Below are 21,653 nucleotides of genomic sequence, written 5' to 3'. Positions count from 1 at the left end.
AAGCAGGAAAGATCCAAAATTGACACCCTAACATCACAATTAAAAGAACTAGAAAAGCAAGAGCAAACACATTCAAAAGCTAGCAGAAGGCAAGAAATAACTAAAATCAGAGCAGAACTGAAGGAAATAGAGACACAAAAAACCCTTCAAAAAATTAATGAATCCAGGAGCTGGGTTTTTGAAAGGATCAACAAAATTGATAGACCGCTAGCAAGACTAATGAAGAAGAAAAGAGAGAAGAATCAAATAGACGCAATAAAAAAATGATAAAGGGGATATCACCATCGATCCCACAGAAATACAAACTACCATCAGAGAATACTACAAACACCTCTATGCAAATAAACTAGAAAATCTACAAGAAATAGATAAATTCCTTGACACATACACCCTCCCAAGACTAAACCAGGAAGAAGTTGACTCTCTGAATAGACCAATAACAGGCTCTGAAATTGTGGCAATAATCAATAGCTTACAACCAAAAAGAGTCCAGGACCAGACGGATTCACAGCCGAATTCTACCAGAGGTACAAGGAGGAACTGGTACCATTCCTTGTGAAACTATTCCAATCAATAGAAAAAGAGGGAATCCTCCCTAACTCATTTTATGAGGCCAGAATCATCCTGATACCAAAGCTGGGCAGAGACACAACCAAAAAAGAGAATTTTAGACCAATATCCTTGATGAACATTGATGCAAAAATCCTCAATAAAATACTGGCAAACAGAATCCAGCAGCACATCAAAAAGCTTATCCACCATGATCAAGTGGGCTTCATCCCTGGGATGCAAGCCTGGTTCAATATATGCAAATCAGTAAATGTAATCCAGCATATAAACAGAACCAAAGACAAAAACCACATGATTATCTCAAGAGATGCAGAAAAGGCCTTTGACAAAATTCAACAACCCTTCATGCTAAAAACTCTCAATAAATTAGGTATTGATGGGACGTATCTCAAAATAATAAGAGCTATTTATGACAAACCCACAGCCAATATCTTACTGAATGGGCAAAAACTGGAAGCATTCCCTTTGAAAACTGGCACAAGACAGGGATGCCCTCTCTCACCACTCCTATTCAACATAGAGTTGGAAGTTCTGCCCAGGGCAATTAGGCAGGAGAAGGAAATAAAGGGTATTCAATTAGGAAAAGAGGAAGTCAAATTGTCCCTCTTTGCAGATGACATGATTGTATATCTAGAAAACCCCATTGTCTCAGCCAAAAATCTCCTTAAGCTGATAGGCAACTTCAGCAAAGTCTCAGGAGACAAAATCAATGTACAAAAATCACAAGCATTCTTATACACCAATAACAGACAAACAGAGAGCCAAATCATGAGTGAACTCTCATTCACAATTGCTTCAAAGAGAATAAAATACCTAGGAATCCAACTTACAAGGGACGTGAAGGACCTCTTCAAGGAGAACTACAAACCACTGCTCAATGAAATAAAAGAGGATACAAACAAATGGAAGAACATTCCATGCTCATGGCTAGGAAGAATCAATATCATGAAAATGGCCATACTGCCCAAGGTAATTTATAGATTCAATGCCATCCCCATCAAGCTACCAATGACTTTCTTCACAGAATTGGAAAAAACTACTTTAAAGTTCATATGGAACCAAAAAAGAGCCCGCATCACTAAGTCAATCCTAAGCCAAAAGAACAAAGCTGGAGGCATCACGCTACCTAACAACCCACTTCTTTTTAAAGACTTTGGATGAAACGCTGAGATGGGAGAGATCCCTTGACCCCTTCCTGGGACTTGCAACAGTGGTGTGGCTCATTTACTCAGCTACCACCCTCAAACCCCTTGTGGAAAAGGGGTCACACAGGTGAGCAGGTGCAGGAGCCAGGGCAAGTGCCTTTGGCCACCAGCCAGCCCACAGCAGCATCTAGGAGTTGCCCGCAACTTCTGGAGCCCCAGAAAGCATGTGTTACAAACAATGCTCTTTTAGCTTTCCCATCCATGGATGGCTTAAGTGCTAAACAGTTCAGTGAAGAATCAGTGTGACAGCCTTTTTGGGTTCCCACACCCAATGCATCCCGAATTCTTGTCTGGCATCCAGGAATAATCAGGTCATACGAACGGATCAAAGGATGGTGTATGCAGAAGATTTTATTGAGCAATGGAAGTGGCTCTCAGCAGGATGGGGAGCTAGAAAGTGGATGGAGTAAGAAGATAGTCTTCCCGTTCCCTTGCGGGAGGGGGAGCACACAGGTGAGCAGGCACAGGAGCCAGGGTCAGTGCCTCCCAACCATCTCCAACTGAACTCCTCTCAACGTTCAGATGCTTCTTCTCTTCTCTCCTTCTCTGCCATGCCACTCTGCTCCTCTGCCAGTGGAGCTTGGGCCTTTTATGAGTACAGGATGGGGGGCTTGGTGGGCCAGGGTCATTTTGGAAAAGGCAACATTTGGTCAGGAAAACAGGAATGCATGTTCTCATTTAGGGCCATGGGTCCAGGCCTGAGGATGAAGCCCTCTCCAGGGACCCCACCTTCTTCTACCCAGTATTTCCCTGCCTCCTGTCCATATCAACACTTTAATTAGCCTTAATGTAAATCTTTTCTGAAGTCTTTAGATTTCAATAATCATTTCTTTATTACCACAAGTAATGTAAATAATTCAAGAAAGTGGAAATTCTAACCCTATTGGGCTTTTCCCACAAGTGCCTGGTGCTTATCTGAAATAATGAACTAATTTCTCCTTGCTGCATCCATATATGAATCCAAAAACTGAGCAGTCCTTAGAAATGATCATTAGGCCTTCTCAGGTAGGCAGCAGGAAAGGCTGAAAGAATCTCAAAGGGTCTGCAGCCAGGACACCCATTTAAAGAGGTAATATATGCTTCTATATAATTTATTATTTCTATCTTTGTTCCATTATTTTTCACCACAAAAATTATTTCCAATTTTTCACCCACTTTATGCCAAACAGCAGGGGATGAATTACTACACATCTTTAAAGGTTCTCAGAATTTCATGCAGTCTGAGTTACGAAAACAGAAGATGCAGGTTTCAAGCCAATAGCATTTGCCTTGTTGAGTGAACTGAATTATTACATGTAAAAGGAATCCTATTTGCTAAGGGTATTACTTTAATGGAGGTTTAGTTTTGAGCTTTTTATTTATTTTATTTACTTTTTTTTTTTTTAGACGGAGTCTCACTCTGTCACCCAAGCTGGAGTACAATGGCGCAATCTCAGCTCACTGCAACCTCTGCCTCCTGGATTCAGGCAATTCTTCTGCCTCAGCCTTCTGAGTAGCTTGGGAGTACAGGCACGCACCACCACGCCCAGCTAATTTTTGTATTTTTAGTAGAGACAAGGTTTCACCATGTTGGCCAGGATGGTCTCGATCTCTTGACTTCGTGATCCACGTGCCTTGGCCTCCAAAAGTGCTGGGATTACAGGCATGAGCCACTGTGCTCAGCTAAGGTTTTAATTTTTTTTAACAACATATTGCTCCACCAGAAACAAGCACATTAACTAGCTTAGTTCCTGTGGTTGGTTGGTTTATTCCTATGTCACTGGAGATGTTCTCTTTTTTTTTTTTCCAATTAAAAAGAACTTTATGCTTCAAAATTTAAACCCGAGACACACTTACCTCACAGGAAATTTATTCTAAGAAATGTTTTTCTAGGACAAGTATCTGTTTTCCCTTAGTGCCCCCCAACACAGCATATACATGTTAATTACTTAATTTCAGTTTATAATCATTGAAGTTCCATTAATTTGTGAGATTATACCCAGATCACACACACACACCCTAAAAATATTCCTAGTTGTGTTCTAGTTTTACTAACTGCCAAAGGTTTTTTGCAATAATCTCAGCCACCCACTGGAGATGTTCTTAAGCCCTGAAAAGACAGATCATCATTCACAGAAATAGACAGCACTGAGCAAAAACACATTGCTGTCCATCCATCCTCATCTTTTAGTAATCAACAAGTGCTTTCAAAATACTATGAGTTAGATAGATCAACATGTTAATTAATCTTCTTAGAATTTGAAATTCATCATCTAGATAGTTTCCTATTGTTTGTTGTATTATTCCTGGCAACGGTAACCAACTTTATTTTAATTGGCAGCCAATCGTTCTAAAATTTTTGATGACTGACTCTATATTTTTGCAAAACAGAGTTGCCCAATGTTTTCCCCCATTAAAACAAACATATAAGTAGTTGAAAGAAAAAGCAAACAAACAATTTACAAGTCAGAAAGCCCTAGAACTGAGGTGGTATGCTGATATGCTCGCAACAAAAATGTTTGATCTAATAATTAGGACATAAGCTACATGCAAGCAACTCAGCACTCAACATAAAAGTTTTGCTAAGATTAATTCGGTTTTAGAAAAGCAAAGCTGACCTAAGCATATTGACTTGAATCCATGGTAGGATTCTGCTAAATACCTCTAGAAGTGTCTGTGATTTGCTATCTGTGTGTAAAAACATATGAACAATCAGGCCAGGCATGGTGGCTTCTGTCTGTAATCCCAGCAGTTTGGGAGGCCGAGGTGGGTGGATAACCTGAGGTTGGGAGTTCAAGACCAGGCTGACCAACGTGGAGAAACCCCATCTGTACTAAAAATACAAAATTAGCAGGGCGTGGTGGTTCATGCCTGTATTCCCAGCTACTTGGGAGGCTGAGGCAGGAGAATCGCTTGAATCCAGGAGGTGGAGGTTGCAGTGAGCCAAGATCACACCATTGCACTCCAGCCTGGGCAAGAAGAGTGAAACTCCATCTAAAAAAGAATATATGTATATATATATATATAATCAAAGCTTATTTTAAAACCCTAAATTATTTTTCTTTGTACTTTGATATCTTTGCCAGTGAATAAGCCTATTAGCAGAGGGAATTATTTCTGTGAAGAGGCTTAAACACATATGTACGGTTATGTTATAACACCTCAGTTAACTACAATGGTGGGTGGGAATGGAGTGCTCTAAATAATTGGATTTTATAGTTAAGTTCATTAAAGAAGCTAAATGAAACCCTATAACATGTGACACTAATAATCACCCACTATTTTTAAAACTTCCTTCTTCCTTGGATTCCATGACATTCCCTTCTACTAATTATTTTCCTATGTGCTGACCATTCTTCTGATTACTTCTCGTTTCTCTTATTCTTCAAATCCCCTAAATGTTTCCACATTTCTTTCCTCAATAACTGTTCTTTATACCTATTTAATGCAATCAGCCCTTCACACGCCTTCCATTATCAACTCTATGTAAATAGTATCACCAGAACAGATTGTTGTGGTAGAGAAATGAAGGAAGGAAAAAAGCAAAGAGAATGAGCAAGACAGACAGAGAGAGAGGGAAAGGGAGGGACAGCTTACTCCTAAAACATTTTCTGCCAGCTTCTCCCCCAAGTTCCAGACCCACTTTTCCAACCTCAAGGTGAACATTTCCAGTTGAATAACATCTTACTCAAAAGATGTTGAAACCACATCTTTAAAATAATGTTTTATTGAGCTATGTTTGATATAAAATTAACTGCATATATTTAAATGTACAGTTTGATACATTTTGACATATGTATACACCCATGAAATCATCATGATGAAGATAGTAAATATATGCTCACTGCCCAAAATTTCCTCATGCTTTTTCATAATCCCTTCCTTTCTCACTCTTCACCACAGACCCTCCCTTAGTTGACCCTCCCATACCCAAAGAAATTGATTTAATTTTTGTCAATATAGATTTGTTTACATTTTATAGTTTCACATGAATGAAATCATACAGTATATACTCTTTTTAGATTAGCTTCTTTAACTCATAAAGCATAATTAGATTTGTCCTTGTTGTTGAATGTATCCACGGTGCATTCTTCTTTGTTGTTGAGTAGTATTGCATTGTATACCATGCATTATATGCCGTGCATGGTACACCACAATTTGTTTACCCACCCACCTGTTGATAGAAATTTGGGTTGCTTATAGTTTGGGACTATTGCAAATGAAGCTATATGAACATTAGTGTACAAATCTATATGTGAACATATATTTCTTTTTCTATTGGGTAAATAAATATATTGGAGGACTATTAGATAGTAGGTCTTATTCATTCTTTTTATTTTTTTCATACCCATTAACCATCCCCACCTCCCTCCTTGCCCACTTGCTTCCCTCCTAGCCTCTGGTAACTATCCTTCTATTCTCTATCTCCACAAGTTCAATAGTTTCAATTTTTAAATCCCACAAATAAGTGAGAACATGTGATATTTGTCTTTCTGTGTTTGGTTTGTTTCACTTAACATAATGACCTCAAGTTCCATCCATGTTGTTGCAAATGAGAAACTTATTTTTTATCACTGAATAATATTCCATTGGGCATAAGTACCACATTTTCTTTACTGAAATTCATCTCTTGATGGACACTTAGGTTACTTCCAAATCTTGGCTATTGTGAACAGTGCTGCAACAAACATGGGTGTGCAGCTATCTCTTTGATAGACTGACTCCCATTCTTTTGGGTATAGAACCAGCAGTGGAATTGTTGGATCACATGGTAGCTCTATTTCTGGTTATTTGTGGAACCTCCAAACTGATCTACATAGTGGTTATACTAATTTACATTCCCACCAACAGTGTATGTTGAACATAAACATGAACCAAAAGTTCCCTTTTCTCCACATCCTTGCCAGCATTTGTTATTGCCTGACTATTGGGGAAAATAGTATTAACTGGGGCAAGATGATATCTCATGGCAGTTTTGATTTGCAAATCTCTGGTGATCAATGACATTGAGCACCTTTTCACATGCCTCTTGCCATTTGTATGTCTTCTTTTGAGATGGGTCTATTTAAATATTTTGTCCATTTTTTAAATCAAATTATTAGATTTTTTGTATAGTTGTTTGAGTTCCTTATATATTCTGTTTATTAATCCTTTGTCAGATGCGTGGTTTGCAGATATTTTCTCCCATTCTGTGGGTTATCTCTTCACTTTGTTGATTGTCTCCTTTGCTGTGCAGAAGCTTTTTAACTTGATGTGATCCCATTTCTTCATTTTTGCTTTGGTGGCCTGTATTTGTGGGGTACTAATCAAGCAATTTTTGCCCAGACCAATGTCCTGGAGAGTTTCCCCAATATTTTCTTGTAGTAGTTTCATACTTTAAAGACTTAGATTTTTGTCTTCAATCCATTTTGATTTGATTTTTTTATAAGGCAAGAGATAGGAGTCAAGTTTTATTCTTCTGCATATCTATGTCCAGTTTTCCCAGCACCGTTTATTGAAGAGACTGTCTGTATTAGCCCATTCTTGCATTGCTATAAAGACACATCTGAGGCCAGGCGCAGTGGCTCATGCCTGTAATCCCAGCATTTCGGGAGGCTGAGGCGGGTGGATCATGAGGTCAGGAGATCAAGACCATCCTGGCCAACATGGTGAAACCCCGTCTCTACTAAAAATACAAAAATTAGCTGGGCATGGTGGTATGCGCCTGTAGTCCCAGCTACTTGGGAGGCTGATGCAGGAGAATCACTTGAACCCAGGAAGCAGAGGTTGCAGTGAGCCAAGATCACATCACCGCACTCCAGCCTGGTGACAGAGCAAGACTCAGTCTCAAAAGAAAAAAAAAGAAAGAAAGAAAGGCCAGGCGCGATGGCTCATGCCTGTAATCCCAGCACTTTGGGAGGCCAAGGCAGGTGCATCATGAGGTCAGGAGATCGAGACCATCCTGGCTAACATGGTAAAACCCCGTCTCTACTAAAAATACAAAAAATTCACTGGGTGTGGTGGCATGTGTCTGTAGTCCCAGCTACTTGGGAGGCTGAAGCAGGAGAATGGTGTGAACCTGGGAGGCAGAGCTTGCAGTAAGCCAAGATCACGCCACTGCACTCCAGCCTGGGTGACAGAGCAAGACTCCATCTCAAAAAAAAAAAAAAAAAAAAAAAAAAAAGACACACCTCAGACTGGGCAACTTATAAAGAAAAACTCTGGTCATGATCAGCAGGCTGTACAGGAAGCAAGCATGATGCTGGAATCTGCTTGGCTATGGGGGAGACCTCAGGAATCTTACAATCATGGCAGAAGATGAATAGGGAGCAGGCACATCACATGGCCAGAGCAGGAGCAAGATACATATGGCAAGGTGCCACACACTTTTAAACAGCCAGATTTCACAGAAAGTCACTCACTATCACCAGAATGGCACCTGGAGGATGGTGCTAAACCATTCATGAGAAATCGGCCCGCATGATCCAATTACTCTCACTAGGCCCCACCTTCAATACGGGGGATTACAATTCAACAAGAAATTTGGACAAGGACACAGATCTAGACTGTATCATTCCACCCTTGACCCCTCTCAAATCTCATCTCTTTCTCACATTTCAAAACACAATCATGCTTTCCCAATAGTCCTCCCAAAGTCTTAGCTCATTCCAGCATTAACTCTGAAGTTCAAGTCCCAAGTCTCATCTAATATTCATCTCCTTCCACCTATGAGCCTGTAAAATCAAATCCCAAGGTACAATGAGAGTATAGGCATTAGGTAAACATTCCTGCTCCAAAAGGGAGAAATCAACCAAAAGAAAGATACTACAGGCGTCACACAAGTTCAAAACCCAGCAGGACAGTCACTGAATCTTAAAGCTCCCAAATAATCTCCTTTGACTCCATGTCCCACATCCAGGTCACGGTGGTTCAGGGAGTGAGTTCCCAAGGCCTTAGGCAGCTCTGCCCCTGTGGCTTTGGAGGGTTCAACCCCCACAGCTACTCTCATGAGCTGGCACTAAGTGTCTGTGGGCTTTTCCAGGCACACTGTCAGGGGATCTACCACTATGAGGTCTGTGGGACAGCAGCCCTCTTCTCATTGCTCCACTAAGCAGTCCCCAGTGGGGACTCTGTGGGGGGTCTCCAACCCCCACAATTCACCTCCACACTGCCCTAGTAGAGGTTCTCCATGAGGGCTCCATCCCTGCGGTAGGCTTCTGCCTAGACACACAGGCTTTTCCATACATCCTCTGAAATCTAGGTGGAGGCTCCTAAGCCTCAACTGTTGCACTCTGTGCACCTGTAGGCTTAACACTACATAGAAGCCACCAAGGCTTATGGCTTGTATCCTCTGAAGCAGCAGCTCAAGCTGTACCTGAGCCCCTTTGAGCCATGGATGGAGCAGAAGTGGCTGGGATGTGGGGGAGCAGTGTCCCGAGGCTGCACAGAGTACTGGGGCTTTGGCCTGGCCCACAAAAACATTCTTTACTCCTAGGCCTCAGGGACTGTGATGGGAGGGGCTGCCTCAAAGGTCTCTGAAATGCTTTTGAGGCCTTTTCCCCATTGTCTTGGCTATCAGCACTTGACTTCTCTTTAGTTATGCAAATCTTTCTAGCAAGTGGTTGCTCCACAGCCTGCCTTGCAACTTCTGCCTGTTACCCAATTCCAAAGCTGCTTCCACATTTTCAGGTATCTTTAGAGCAATGACCCACTCCTAGGTACAAATTTTCTGTATTAGTCCATTTTCACATTGCTGTAAAGAAATACCTGAGACTGAGTAATGTATAAAGCAAAAAGGTTTTATTAGCTTATGGTTCTGCATGCCGTACAGGAAGCATGATGCTGGCATCTGCTCAACTTCTAGGAAGGTCTTATGAAACTTACAGTCTGTGGCAGAATGTAGGGAACAGCATGCACATGACATGGGCAGAGCTGGAGCAAGAGGAGAGCAAGGTGCCATACACTTTCAAACAGCCAGATCTCATGAGAATTCACTATTGTGAGGAAAGCACCAAGAGGATGGTGCTAAATCATTCATAAGAAATCCAACCCATGATCCAATCAATCCCACCAGGTCCTACCTCCAATACTACAGACTACAATTCAACATGACATTTGGGCTGGGACACATATCCAAACTATATCACTGTCTTTTCCCTAATCTATGTTCTTGACAACTGTGTCAAAAATGAGTTCATTGTAGGTGTATGAATTAGTTTCTGGGTTGTCTATTCTGTTCCATTGGTTTATGTGTCTATTTTTATGCCAGTACCATGTTGTTTTTGTGACTGTAGTTTTAGAATATAATTTGAAGTCAGGTAATGTGATTCCTCCAGTTTCATTCATTTTGCTCAGGATAGTTTTGGCTATTCTAGGACTTCTGCAATTCCATGTAAAGGTTAGGACTGTTTATTCTATTTCTGTGAAGAATGTCACTGGGCTTTTGATAGGGAGTGCATTGAGTCTGCAGACTGCTTTGGCTAGTATGGACATTTTAACAATATTGATTCTTCCAATCCATGAACATGGAATATCTTTCCCTTTTTCTGTGTCCTCTTCAATTTATTTCATCAGTGTTATATAGTTTTTGTTTTTGTTTTTTGAGATGGAGTCTCACTCTGTCACCCAGGCTGGAGTGCAGTGGTACAATCTTGGCTCACTGCAACTTCCACCTCCCAGGTTCAAGCAATTCTCCTGCCTCAACCTCCCCAGTAGCTGGGACTACAGGCAGGCACCACCACGTCTGGCTAATTTTTGTATTTTTAGTAGAGACAGGGTTTCACCATGTTAGCCAGGGTGGTCTCGAACTCCTGACTTCAGGTGATCCACCTGTCTCAACATCCCAAAGTGCTGCGATTACAGGAATGAGCCACCATGCCTGGCGAGTGTTATATAGTTTTAACTGTAGAGATCTTTCCCTTATTTGGTTAAGTTCATTCCTAAGTATTTAATTTTATTCATAGCTATTGTAAATGGGATTACTTTCTTGATTTCTTTTTCAGATTGTTTGCTATTGGCATATAGAAGTGCTACTGAATTTTGTATAAATTTATGCTGTATGTTAATTTTGTATCCTGCAACTTTACTGAATTTGTTTATCAGTTCTAATAGGGTTTTTTTGTGGAGTATTTAAGTTTTTCCAAATATAAGATTATATCATCTGCAAACAAGGATAATTTGGCTTCTTCCATTCCAATTTGGATACCCTTTATTTCTTTCTCTTGTCTAATTGCTCTGGCTAAGATTTCCAGTACTATGTTGAAGACTAGGGATGAAAGTGGGCAAACTTGTCATGTTCCACATCTAAGAGGAAAGGCTTTCCATGTTTCCCCATTCAGTATGATGCTGGCCATGGTCTTATTTATTTATTATGTTGAGGTATATTCCTTCTATACCCAGTTTTTTGAGAGTTTTTATCATGAAGGGATGTTGGATTGTAATGCTTTTTCAGCATCAATTGAAATGATCATATGGTTTTTGTCCTTCATTCTGTGGATATGATGTATCACATTGATTAATTTGCTTGTGTTGAACCATACTTTCATCCCTGGGATAAATCCCACTTGGTCATGATGATTGGTCTTTTTAATGTATTGTTGAATTCAGTTTGCTAGTATTTTGTTGAGGATTTTTGCATCAGTATTCATCAGATAACTTGGCCTGTAGTTTTCCTTTTTTGATGTGTCTTTGTCTGGTTTTGGTAGCAGGATAATACTGGCCTCATAGAATGAGTTTGAGAGTAATCCCTTTTTTCTGTCTTTTGGAACAGTTTGAGTAGAACTGGTATTAGTTCTTCTTTAAATGTTTGGTAGAATTCAGAGTTAAAGTCATTGGGCCCATGCTTTTCTTTGCTAGGAGAATTTTTTTTTCTTCAACTTTTATTTTAAAGGTACATGTGCAGGTTTGTTACACAGGTAAATGTGTGCCACGGTGGTTTGCTGCACAGATCATTCCATCACCTAGGTAGTAAGCCCAGCGGCCATTAGCTATTCTTCCAGATTCTCCCTCCCCACAATGCCCACCCCCCAACCAACAGGCCCCAGTATGTGTTGTTTTCCCTTATGTGTCCATGTGGTCTCATCATTCAGCTCCCACTTATAACTGAGAACACGCGATGTTTGGTTTTTTGTTCCTGCATTAGTTTGATGAGGATAATGTCTTTCAACTCCATACATGTTCTGCAAATAACATAATCTTATTCCTTTTTATGGCTGCATAGTATTGCCTGGTGTATTCTTGCCTCATAGAATGAGTTTGGAAGTATTCCCTCCTCCTCTATTTTTCAAAATAGTTTGAGTAGGATTGATATTAGTTCTTTTTCAAATGTTTGCTAAAATTCAGCAGTGAAGCCATTGGATTCCAGGCTTTTCTTTGCTGGGAGACATTTTATTACAGCTTTAATCTTGTTACTTGTTATTGGTCTGTTCAGATTTTAGATTTCTTCATGGTTCAATTTTGGTAGGTTGTCTGTGTTGAGGAATTTATCCATTTCCTCTAGACTTTCCAATATATGGCCATGTAGTTGCTCATATTAGCCACTAATAATCCTTTGAATTTCTGTGGTATCAGTTGTAATGTCTCCTTTTTCATCTCTGTTTTTATGTATTTGAGTCCTCTCCATTTTTCTCTTACTCTGGCTAAATGTTTGTCAATTTTGTTTATCTTTTGAAAAAAACCAACTTTTTGTTTCATTGGTCTTTTGCATTGTTTTCCTCATTTCAAGTTCATTTATTTCTGCTTCAACATTTTTTTATTTTATTTTTTAACCTCTGAACTTTTTATTGGCTTCGGGTTCCCCAAAGGGTGCCCTGCTTCTGCTGGCTTAATGCCTCAGAATTTTGGTGTCATTGGTCTCAGACACCACTTTGCCATCCACTCTCCACAGGTCTATCTGGCGGGTGGTGGTCTTTTGGATGGTTTGCATGGAGTTGCTGCAGTCCAGGGTATCACCAAGATTGAAGTCCTTGCCATCTTCCAGCAGGCGGCGGTAGGTGGCGATCTCAGCCTCCAGCTTGACCTTGATGTTCAGCAGGGCCTCGTACTCCTGGGCCTGGCACTGTCCGTCTGCCCGGGTCTGTGCCAGCTCTGACTCCAGGTGCAGCAGGATCCCATTGAGCTGCTCCATCTGCAGGGCATAGCGGGCCACTACCTCCCTCAGGCTGTTCTCCAAACTGGCCTTCAGATTTCTCATGGAGTCCAGGTCGATCTCCAAGAACTGGACTGTATGTCTCAGCTCTGTGAGCGTCGTCTTAGCAGCTCCAACCTTGGCGGACTGCGTGGTGATCACTGTGGTGCTCTCCTCAATCTGCTGAGACCAGTGCTTGTCCAGCTCCTCTCTGTTCTTCTGAGCCAGCTCGACATATTGGACCCGGATGTTTGCGATGATCTTGGCGAAGTCCTGAGATGTGGGGGCATTTACCTCCACAGTCAACCCAGAGCTGGCAATCTGGGCTTGTAGGCGTTTTACTTCCTCTTTGTGGTTCTTCTTCATGAAGAGCAGCTCCTCCTTGAAAGCCTGGATCTCTGTCTCCAGCTGCAACTGAGTGACATTGGTGTCATCAATGACCTCGCAGAGCCCATGGATGTCATTCTCTACAGACTGGCACATGGCCAGCTCTGTCTCATAGTTGACTCTAAAATCATCAGCAGCAAGATGGGCATTGTCAATCTGCAGAACGATGTGGGCATTATCCACAGTATTTGCGAAGATCTGAGTCCTCAGGTCCTCCATAGTCTTGAAGTAATGGCTCCAGTCTCTGACCGGGGATCCCTTCTTCTCCAGGTGCTCCCGGATTTTGCTCTCCAGCCTCCAGTTCTCATTCTCCAGGCTCCTCACTCTGTCCAGGTAGGAGGGCAGGCGGTCGTTCAGGCTTTGCATGGTCTCCTTCTCGTTCTGGATGCCTCCCATTCCTGCCAGACCCCTGGCCATCCCCGTGCCCAGGCCCCTGGAACACCATGCCGCCCCGGAAGCTGGTGGAGCGGGACATAGAGATCCGGGAACGAGAGCCCCCGGCACGTGCATAGACTCTGGCCGCGCTGCTGACCTGCCAGGCGCCGTAGCTGGGCGCCAGAACAGAGCCTAGGGACCGGTAGTTGGTGGAGAAGGTGGAGCGAGTGATGAAGCTCATGCTGTCTGGGGAAGAGAGCAAGAGGACAGGACTCGGGCTTTGCCAACAACCTGCTTCAACTTTTGTTATTTGTTTTCTTCTACTAATTTTGATTTTGTTTGCTCTTGCTTTTCTATTCCTTAAAATGAATCATTAGATTATTTATCTGAAGTCTTTCTTCTTTTTTGATGTGGTCACTTATAGCTATAAATTTCCTTCTTCATACTGCTTTCACTGTATCCCAGAGGTTTTGGTATGCTTCCATTATCATTTATTCCAAGAAATTTTTCAATTTCCTTCTTAATTTCTTCATTGACCCACTGGTCATTCGGGAGCATATTGCTGAATTTCCATGTCTTTGTATAGTTTTGTTTTGTTTTGTTTTCAAATTTTAATGTATTTTATTGATTGAGGGGCCCAACAAGGCAGCATTTGGTCAGTTAAGAAAGGCACCTCATTGAAAATAATACATCACAGTGCTGTTGAGTGATCCCAGTTACAGGATTTGAGAATGGAAAGGACAATCTTTGGATGACATAGCTTAGGACACTTGCTCATTTACTTAAAAGAGTCCCTTCACACACTGCAGATAAAAGAAGGCAAGAGCATAGGATTGTGGCATGTGCTGGGTAGCTGTGAGAGGTTACTCACAAGAGTAGGTAGCCTAGTAAATTAGTGGTAAGTCAAGGGAAGGGATTCAGCCTCCCTTTCCATTTCATTCCCTTCCCCCTCCCCTTGATTCCAGTTTGCTCGATTTGTTGAGCCACCATCCCTATGAATACACCTTACATCTCTTTCAAATGTGGAGATGGTTTTTTGATCTTACAGTATGTGGAACCAGGGTCAGTAATCAAAGCCTCCCTGTTCCAAGCTATAGACAGACAGGACAACAATTTGATTTCCTGTACTCTTGGTCTGGAACCCATGGGGTTCTGAGATAAAAGCTGAGGTCTCGGAGCACTGGCTTTAAAAAAATATTTTCACCAGTCCAGAGTAAATGAAAACCCAATTCCTTAGAAATAATATTGTATCTCTCTATTTCTACCCCCACCCTCCAAGCATGGTGTTTTTTAAAAAATTAATTTTTCCCTTACTTTAAAAACTCCCGCTTATGTATAAAAGAAACTGCCACCTACAATAACACTGCTGTTGTTCCAAGTATTCCTCTGAGCCCCTCACCAGCCCTCCCTCACCATCCTCACCCTGACCTCCCTTCCCTTCTGCCCAGCACCTAAGAGCAGGGATCACGCCACGGGGTGATGAGCAGTGGTGCAGTCTCACCTAGCCTTCTGATGCTAGGATGTGGCTTTGGAGAAGGCTGCTAGGATGCTTGCGAACACGACATCAGGGGTCTGGGATGCATCAATGGCAGAGTGGATCCCCCGTTTCCTGTAGTACTCTATGAGTGGGGTAGTTTGAGTGTGGTAGGCTTGCAGGTGGATTTTCAAGGCCTTTTCATTATCATCTGATCGACGAATCAAGGGTACCCTGGTGATGTCATCTTTCATGGGCTCTTTTGGAGGATTGAACTCCTCGTGGTAGGAACCGCCACTCTTGGGGTGAATCAGCCTTCCTGTGATTCTTCGGATCAGCAGAGTCTGGGATGCTGAATTCAATCACAGAATCAAGCTTCTCTTTCCTCTTCTCCATGAGGTCATCGAGCATTTCTGCCTGCCTCACAGTCCGAGGGAAGCCATCCAGAAGAAAACCATTTTTGCACAAGGGGGTCTCCAAATTCCTCTCAATGAGCTCCACTACCATTTCATCACTCACCAGTTTCCCAGCATCCATGGTTGCCTTCAGCTTTTTTCCTAGCTCTGAGCCAGAAGCCACCATGGCCCTCAGCATGTCCCCAGTAGCCGAATGGCAGACACAGAAGTTTTCAGCCAATCTGGGTGCCTGGGTGCCTTTACCGTCCCCAGGAGGCCCCAGCAGCACGGCCTGGATGCCTTTAGGGTACTTGGGTTCTGCCACTGGCACGCTGGGAGCCATGTCCGCCGAAGTCATTGTATAGTTTTACAAAGTTCCTCTCATTATTCTTAGTTTTATTTCATTGTGGTCAGAGAAGATTCTTGATATTATTTCAATTTTTTAAAATGTTTTAAGATTTGTTTTGTAACCTAACATATCGCCTGTCCTTCAGAATGATTTATGTGCTGAGGAGAAGAATGTGTATTCTGCAGCCATTGGATGAAATGTTCTGTAAATATCTATTAGATCCATTTGTTCCATAGTGTAGATTAAGTCCAAAGTTTCTTTGTTAATTTTCCATCTGGGAGATCTGTCCAATGCTGAAAGTGAGGTGCTGAAGTCTCTAGATATTATTGTATTGAGGTCAATCTCCCTCTTTAGCTCTATTAATTAATATTTGCTTTATATATTTGGGTGCTCTACTATTGAATGCATATAGATTTATAATCATTATACCCTCTTGCTGAATTGACCCCTTTATCATCATATAATGACCTTCTTTGTCTCTTCTTTTTTTTAATTATATTTTGTTTGAGGGTACATGTGTACAACATGCAGGTTTGTTACATGTGTATACATATGCCATGTTGGTGTGCTGCACCCATTAACTCGTCATTTAACATTAGGTATATCTACTAATGCTATCCCTCCCTCCTCCCCCCACCTCACAATAGGCCCCAGTGTGTGATGTTTCCCTTCCTGTGTCCATGTGTTCTCATTGTTCAATTCCCACCTATGAGTGAGAACATGCAGTGTTTGGTTTTCTGTCCTTGCGATAGTTTGCTGAGAATGATGGTTTCCAGCTTCATCCATATCCCTACAAAGGACATGAACTCATCATTTTTTATGGCTGCATAGTATTCCATGGTGTATATGTGCCACATTTTCTTAATCCAGTCTATCATTGTTGGACATTTGGGTTGGTTCCAAGTCTTTGCTATTGTGAATAGTGCTGCAATAAACATACGTGTGCATGTGTCTTTATAGCAGCATGATTTATAATCCTTTGGGTATATACCCAGTAATAGGATGGCTGGGTCAAATGGTATTTCTAGTTCTAGATCCCTGAGGAATCGCCACACTGACTTCCACAAGGGTTGAACTAGTTTACAGTCCCACCAACAGTGTAAAAGTGTTCCTGTTTCTCCACATCCTCTCCAGCACCTGTTGTTTCCTGACTTTTTAGTGATTGCCATTCTAACTGGTGTGAGATGGTATCTCATTGTGGTTTTGATTTGCATTTCTCTGATGGCCAGTGATGATGAGCATTTTTTCAAGTGTCTTTTGGCTGCATAAATGTCTTCTTTTGAGAAGCGTCTGTTTATATCCTTTGCCCACTTTTTGATGGGGTTGTTTTTTTCTTGTAAATTTGTTTTAGTTCATTGTAAATTCTGGATATTAGCTCTGTCAGATGAGTAGATTGCAAAAATTTTCTCCGATTCTGTAGGTTGCCTGTTCACTCTGATGGTAGTTTATTTTGCTGTGCAGAAGCTCTTTAGTTTAATTAGATCCCATTTGTCAATTTTGGCTTTTGTTGCCATTGCTTTTGATCAAATTGTCTCTGTTTGCAGATGACATGATTGTATATCTAGAAAACCCCATTGTCTCAGCCAAAAATCTCCTTAAGCTGATAAGCAACTTCAGCAAAGTCTCAGTATACAAAATCAACGTGCAAAAATGACAAGCATTCTTATACACCAGTAACAGACAAACAGAGAGCCAAATCATGAGTGAATTCCCATTCACAATTGCTTCAAAGAGAATAAAATACCTAGGAATCCAACTTACAAAGGATGTGAAGGACCTCTTCAAGGAGAACTACAAACCACTGCTCAGTGAAATGAAAGAGGATACAAACAAATGGAAGAACATTCCATGATCACGGGTAGGAAGAATCAATATGGTGAAATGGCCATACTGCCCAAGGTAATTTATAGATTCAATGCCATCCCCATCAAGCTACCAATGACTTTCTTCACAGAATTGGAAAAAACTACTTTAAGTTCACATGGAACCAAAAAAGAGCCCTCATTGCCAAGTCAATCCTAAGCCAAAAGAACAAAGCTGGAGGCATCATGCTACCTGACTTCAAACTATACTACAAGGCTACAGTAACCAAAACAGCATGGTACTGGTACCAAAACAGAGATATACACCAATGGAACAGAACAGAGCCCTCAGAAATAATGCCACATATCTACAACTATCTGATCTTTGACAAACCTGAGAAAAACAAGCAATGGGGAAAGGATTCCCTATTTAATAAATGGTGCTGGGAAAACTGGCTAGCCATATGTAGAAAGCTGAAACTGGATCCCTTCCTTACACCTTATACAAAAATTAATTCAAGATGGACTAAAGACATAAATGTTAGACCTAAAACCATTAAAAACCCTAGAAGAAAACCTAGGCAATACCATTCAGGACATAGGCATGGGCAAGGACTTCATGTCTTTTTATAGTTTTTGTCTTGAAATCAGTTTTGTCTGGTATAAATGTAGCTACTCCTGGTCTTTTTTGGCTTCAATTTGCATGGAATATCTTTTCCCATCCTTGATTTTCAGTCTATGTGTATCTTTATAGGTGAAGTGTGTTTCTTATAGGCAACAGATAATTCGTTCTTATTTTCTGATCCATTCAGCCACTCTCTGTCTTTTGACTGGAGAGTTTAGTTCATTTACAATGTTATTATAGATAAGTAAGGACTTACTCTGGCCATTTTGCTGTTTTCTGTTTGTTTTGTGGTCTTCTCTTCCCTTTTTCCTTCCTTCTTGTCCTTTTTTAGTGAAGGTGATTTTCTCTGGTGCTATGATTTAATTTCTTGCTTTTTATTTTTTATGTATCCATTGTGTGTTTTTTGATTTGAGGTTACCATGAGGCTTGCAAATACTATCTTATAACCCATTATTTTAAACTGAAGACAACACTAATTGCATAAACATGCAAAAAGAAAACTAATAAAAATTCTACACTTTTCACTTCATCCCCCAGCTTTTTAACTTTCTGTTGCTTTTCATTATATCTTATTGTACTGTCTGTGTCTTGAAAAGCTGTAGTTATTATTTTTGACTGGTTCATCATTTAGCATTTCTACCTAAGAGTACTTTATGGCCAGGCGCGGTGGCTCATGCCTGTAATCCCAGCACTTTGGGAGGCTGAGGCAGGCAGATCACAAGGTCAGGAGATCAAGACCATCCTGGCTAACATGGTGACACCCTGTCTCTACTAAAAAATACAAAAAATTAGCTGGGCATGGTGGCAGGCACCTGTAGTCCCAGCTACTCGGGAGGTTGAGGCAGGAGAATGGCGTGAACCCAGGAGGCAGAGCTTGCAGTGAGCCGAGATTGCACCACTGTACTCCAGCCTGGGTGACAGAGCAAGACTCTGTCCCAAAAGAAAAAAAAGAGTACTTTATACACTACAATTACAGTGTTACGCTATTCATACTATTCTGTGTTTTTCTGTGTGTTTACTATTACCAGTGAGTTTTGTAGCTTCTGATGATTTCTTCTTGCTCATTAACTTTTTTTTTTTCAAATTGAAGAGCTCTTTTTAGCATTTCTTGTAGAACAGGTCTGGTGTTGATGAAATCCCTCAGCTTTTGTTTCTCTGGGAAAGTGTTTATTTCTCCTTCATGTTTGAAGAATATTTTCACCAGGTATACTATTCTAGGGTAAAAGGTTTTTTCCTTTAGCACTTTAAAAGTGTCATACCATTCTCTCCTGACCTGTAAGGTTTCCATTGAAAAGTCTGCTGCCAGATGTATTGGAGCTCAATTGTATGTTATTTGTTTCCTTTCTCTTGCTGATTTTAGGATCCTTTCTTTATCCTTGACCTTTGGGAGTCTGATTATTTCATGCCTGAGGTAGTCTTCTTTGGGTTATATCTGCTTGCTGTTCTATAACCTTCTTATACTTGAATGTTGATATCTTTTCTAGGTTTGGGAAGTTCTCTGATATTATCCCTTTGAATAAACTTCCTACTCCTTTCTCCTTCTCTACCACCTCTTTAAGGCCAATATCTCTTAGAGTATCCCTTTTGAGGCTACTTTCTAGATCTTGTAGGCATGCTTCATTGTTTCTTATTCTTTTTTCTGTCTCTTCTGACTCAGATCACCTCTTTTCAAGCGAATTCTCAGTTCTACTATTGAGACTCTGATGGCTTCTTCAGCATGTCAGTTGCATTTTTCAACTCTAGAATTTCTGCTTCTTTTTGCTTCAATCTCTTTATTAAATTTAACTAATAGAATTCTGGATTCATTTTCTGTTTTCTCTTGAATTTCATTGTGCTTCCTCAAAACAGCTATTTTGAATTCTCTGTCTGAAAGGTCACATATCTGTTTCTCCAGGATTGGGCTGTGGTGTCTTATTTAGTTAATTTGGTGAGGTCATGTTTTCTTGGAAAGCGCTGGTGCTTGTAGATGTTCTTCAGTGTCTGGGCATTGAAGAGTTAGGTATTTATTGTAGTCGTCACAGTCTGGGCTTGTTTGTGCCTGTCCCATTTTGGGAAGGTTTTCCAGGTATTCCAAGGGACTTGGGCCTCAAACCCAATAATGCTGTGGTTTTTGCAGACTTGTAGAAGTACTGCCTTGGTGTCTTAGATAAGACCCAAAAGAATTATCTGGATTACCAAGCAGAGACTCTTGTTCTTTTCCCTATTTTCTCCCAAACATATGGAGTTTCTCTGTGCTGAGGCACCTGGAACTGGAGGTGTGGTGATGCAAGTACCCCTGTGGCCACCACCACTGGGACTGTGCTGGGTCAGACCTGAAGCCAGCAATGCACTGGACCTTGTCCAAGGCTCTTTCCTTAAGGGTGGTAAGATCCCCCCAGGCTCCAGGTGTGTCCACAGATGCTGTTTGCGAGCAAAGGATTGGAGCGAAAAACTTTAGAAATTTATCTAACGTTCTATTCTACTGCAGCTAAGCTGGTACTCAAACCACAATAGAAAGTTCTTTGCTTTCCACAGAGGAAGCTTTCCCTGTGGCCATCACTACTACCAGTCCACAGGGGGTTCTGCCAGGCCACAGCTGATGTTTGTTTTAAGCCCAAGGGCTCCTCTGTCGGCTTGGGGTGAATGCTCCCAAGCCTGGAACACACCTTTCAGGGCAGTAGGCTCCCCTCTGACCCAGGGCAGGTCCAGAAATGGTGTCCACCTATAAAGACATACAGTCTTTAATAAAAGCTTTTATCAAACAGGAGTCTTTCACCATAGCCACCACAGCTGGGAATGTGCTGAGTCACCCCTTAAGTCAGCACATCTCAGAGCCCAATGCCCACAGTGTGGTCCCTGGGTATCACTGCTGGCTATTCAGGGCCCAAGGGCTCCTTAGTCAGCAGGTGATTAATCCTGCCAGGACTAGGTCCTTCCCTTCAAGGCAGCAGGTTCTTTTGCACCAGTGTGTGTCTCAAAATGTCATCTGGAAAGTAGGGCCTGGAATGAGGGCCTCAGGACTCTGCCCAGTGGCCTATCCTATGGTGGCTGAGCTGATATCCAAGATGCAAGGCATCGTCCTCTTAACTCTTCACTTTCCTATCCTTAAGCAGAAGAAAGGAGTCACTTTTGTTGCTGTCAGCACAAGTTCTCCCTTAGCCACGTCAGCTGATGTCTCCCTAGGTTACATGCCACCCAAGTCCACTGGCTCTAAGCCTGGGCTAGCACTAGGAGTTGCCTAGCAATTGCAGTCTTTGTGTTCTAAACTGCCTTTCAAGTTTACCTAGAACCCCCAGGGCACTTCAACCCACACTCCTAGAAATTCAAGTTCTGATCACTGGAATGGGCAGTTCCCCTCTGGCTAAGGGTGGTCCCAATGCTCTCTCCATGCACAGGCATTTGCTGAGCC

At 41.6% G+C, this 21,653-nt stretch overlaps 1 protein-coding gene and 1 pseudogene across 1 annotated transcript; both read right to left on the bottom strand.

The window, feature by feature from the left end:
• Positions 1 to 12,555: 12,555 nt before the first annotated feature.
• On the bottom strand, positions 12,556 to 13,861 carry LOC129030651 (keratin, type I cytoskeletal 18-like). The gene is given in 2 exon segments (XM_054476210.1): positions 12,556 to 13,686; positions 13,688 to 13,861. Coding segments are annotated over 2 exon segments (1,305 nt in total).
• Positions 13,862 to 14,978: 1,117 nt separating this feature from the next.
• LOC129030341 (adenylate kinase 2, mitochondrial-like) lies at positions 14,979 to 15,835 on the bottom strand (annotated as a pseudogene).
• Between the last annotated feature and the right edge of the window lie 5,818 nt (positions 15,836 to 21,653).

The sequence above is a fragment of the Pongo pygmaeus genome, chromosome 12, assembly GCF_028885625.2.
Source record: "Pongo pygmaeus isolate AG05252 chromosome 12, NHGRI_mPonPyg2-v2.0_pri, whole genome shotgun sequence".
NCBI classification, from domain to species: Eukaryota; Metazoa; Chordata; class Mammalia; order Primates; family Hominidae; genus Pongo; species Pongo pygmaeus.
The sequence above is the reverse complement of the archived record's forward strand: the minus strand, read 5'-3'. Positions and strand labels throughout refer to the sequence as shown.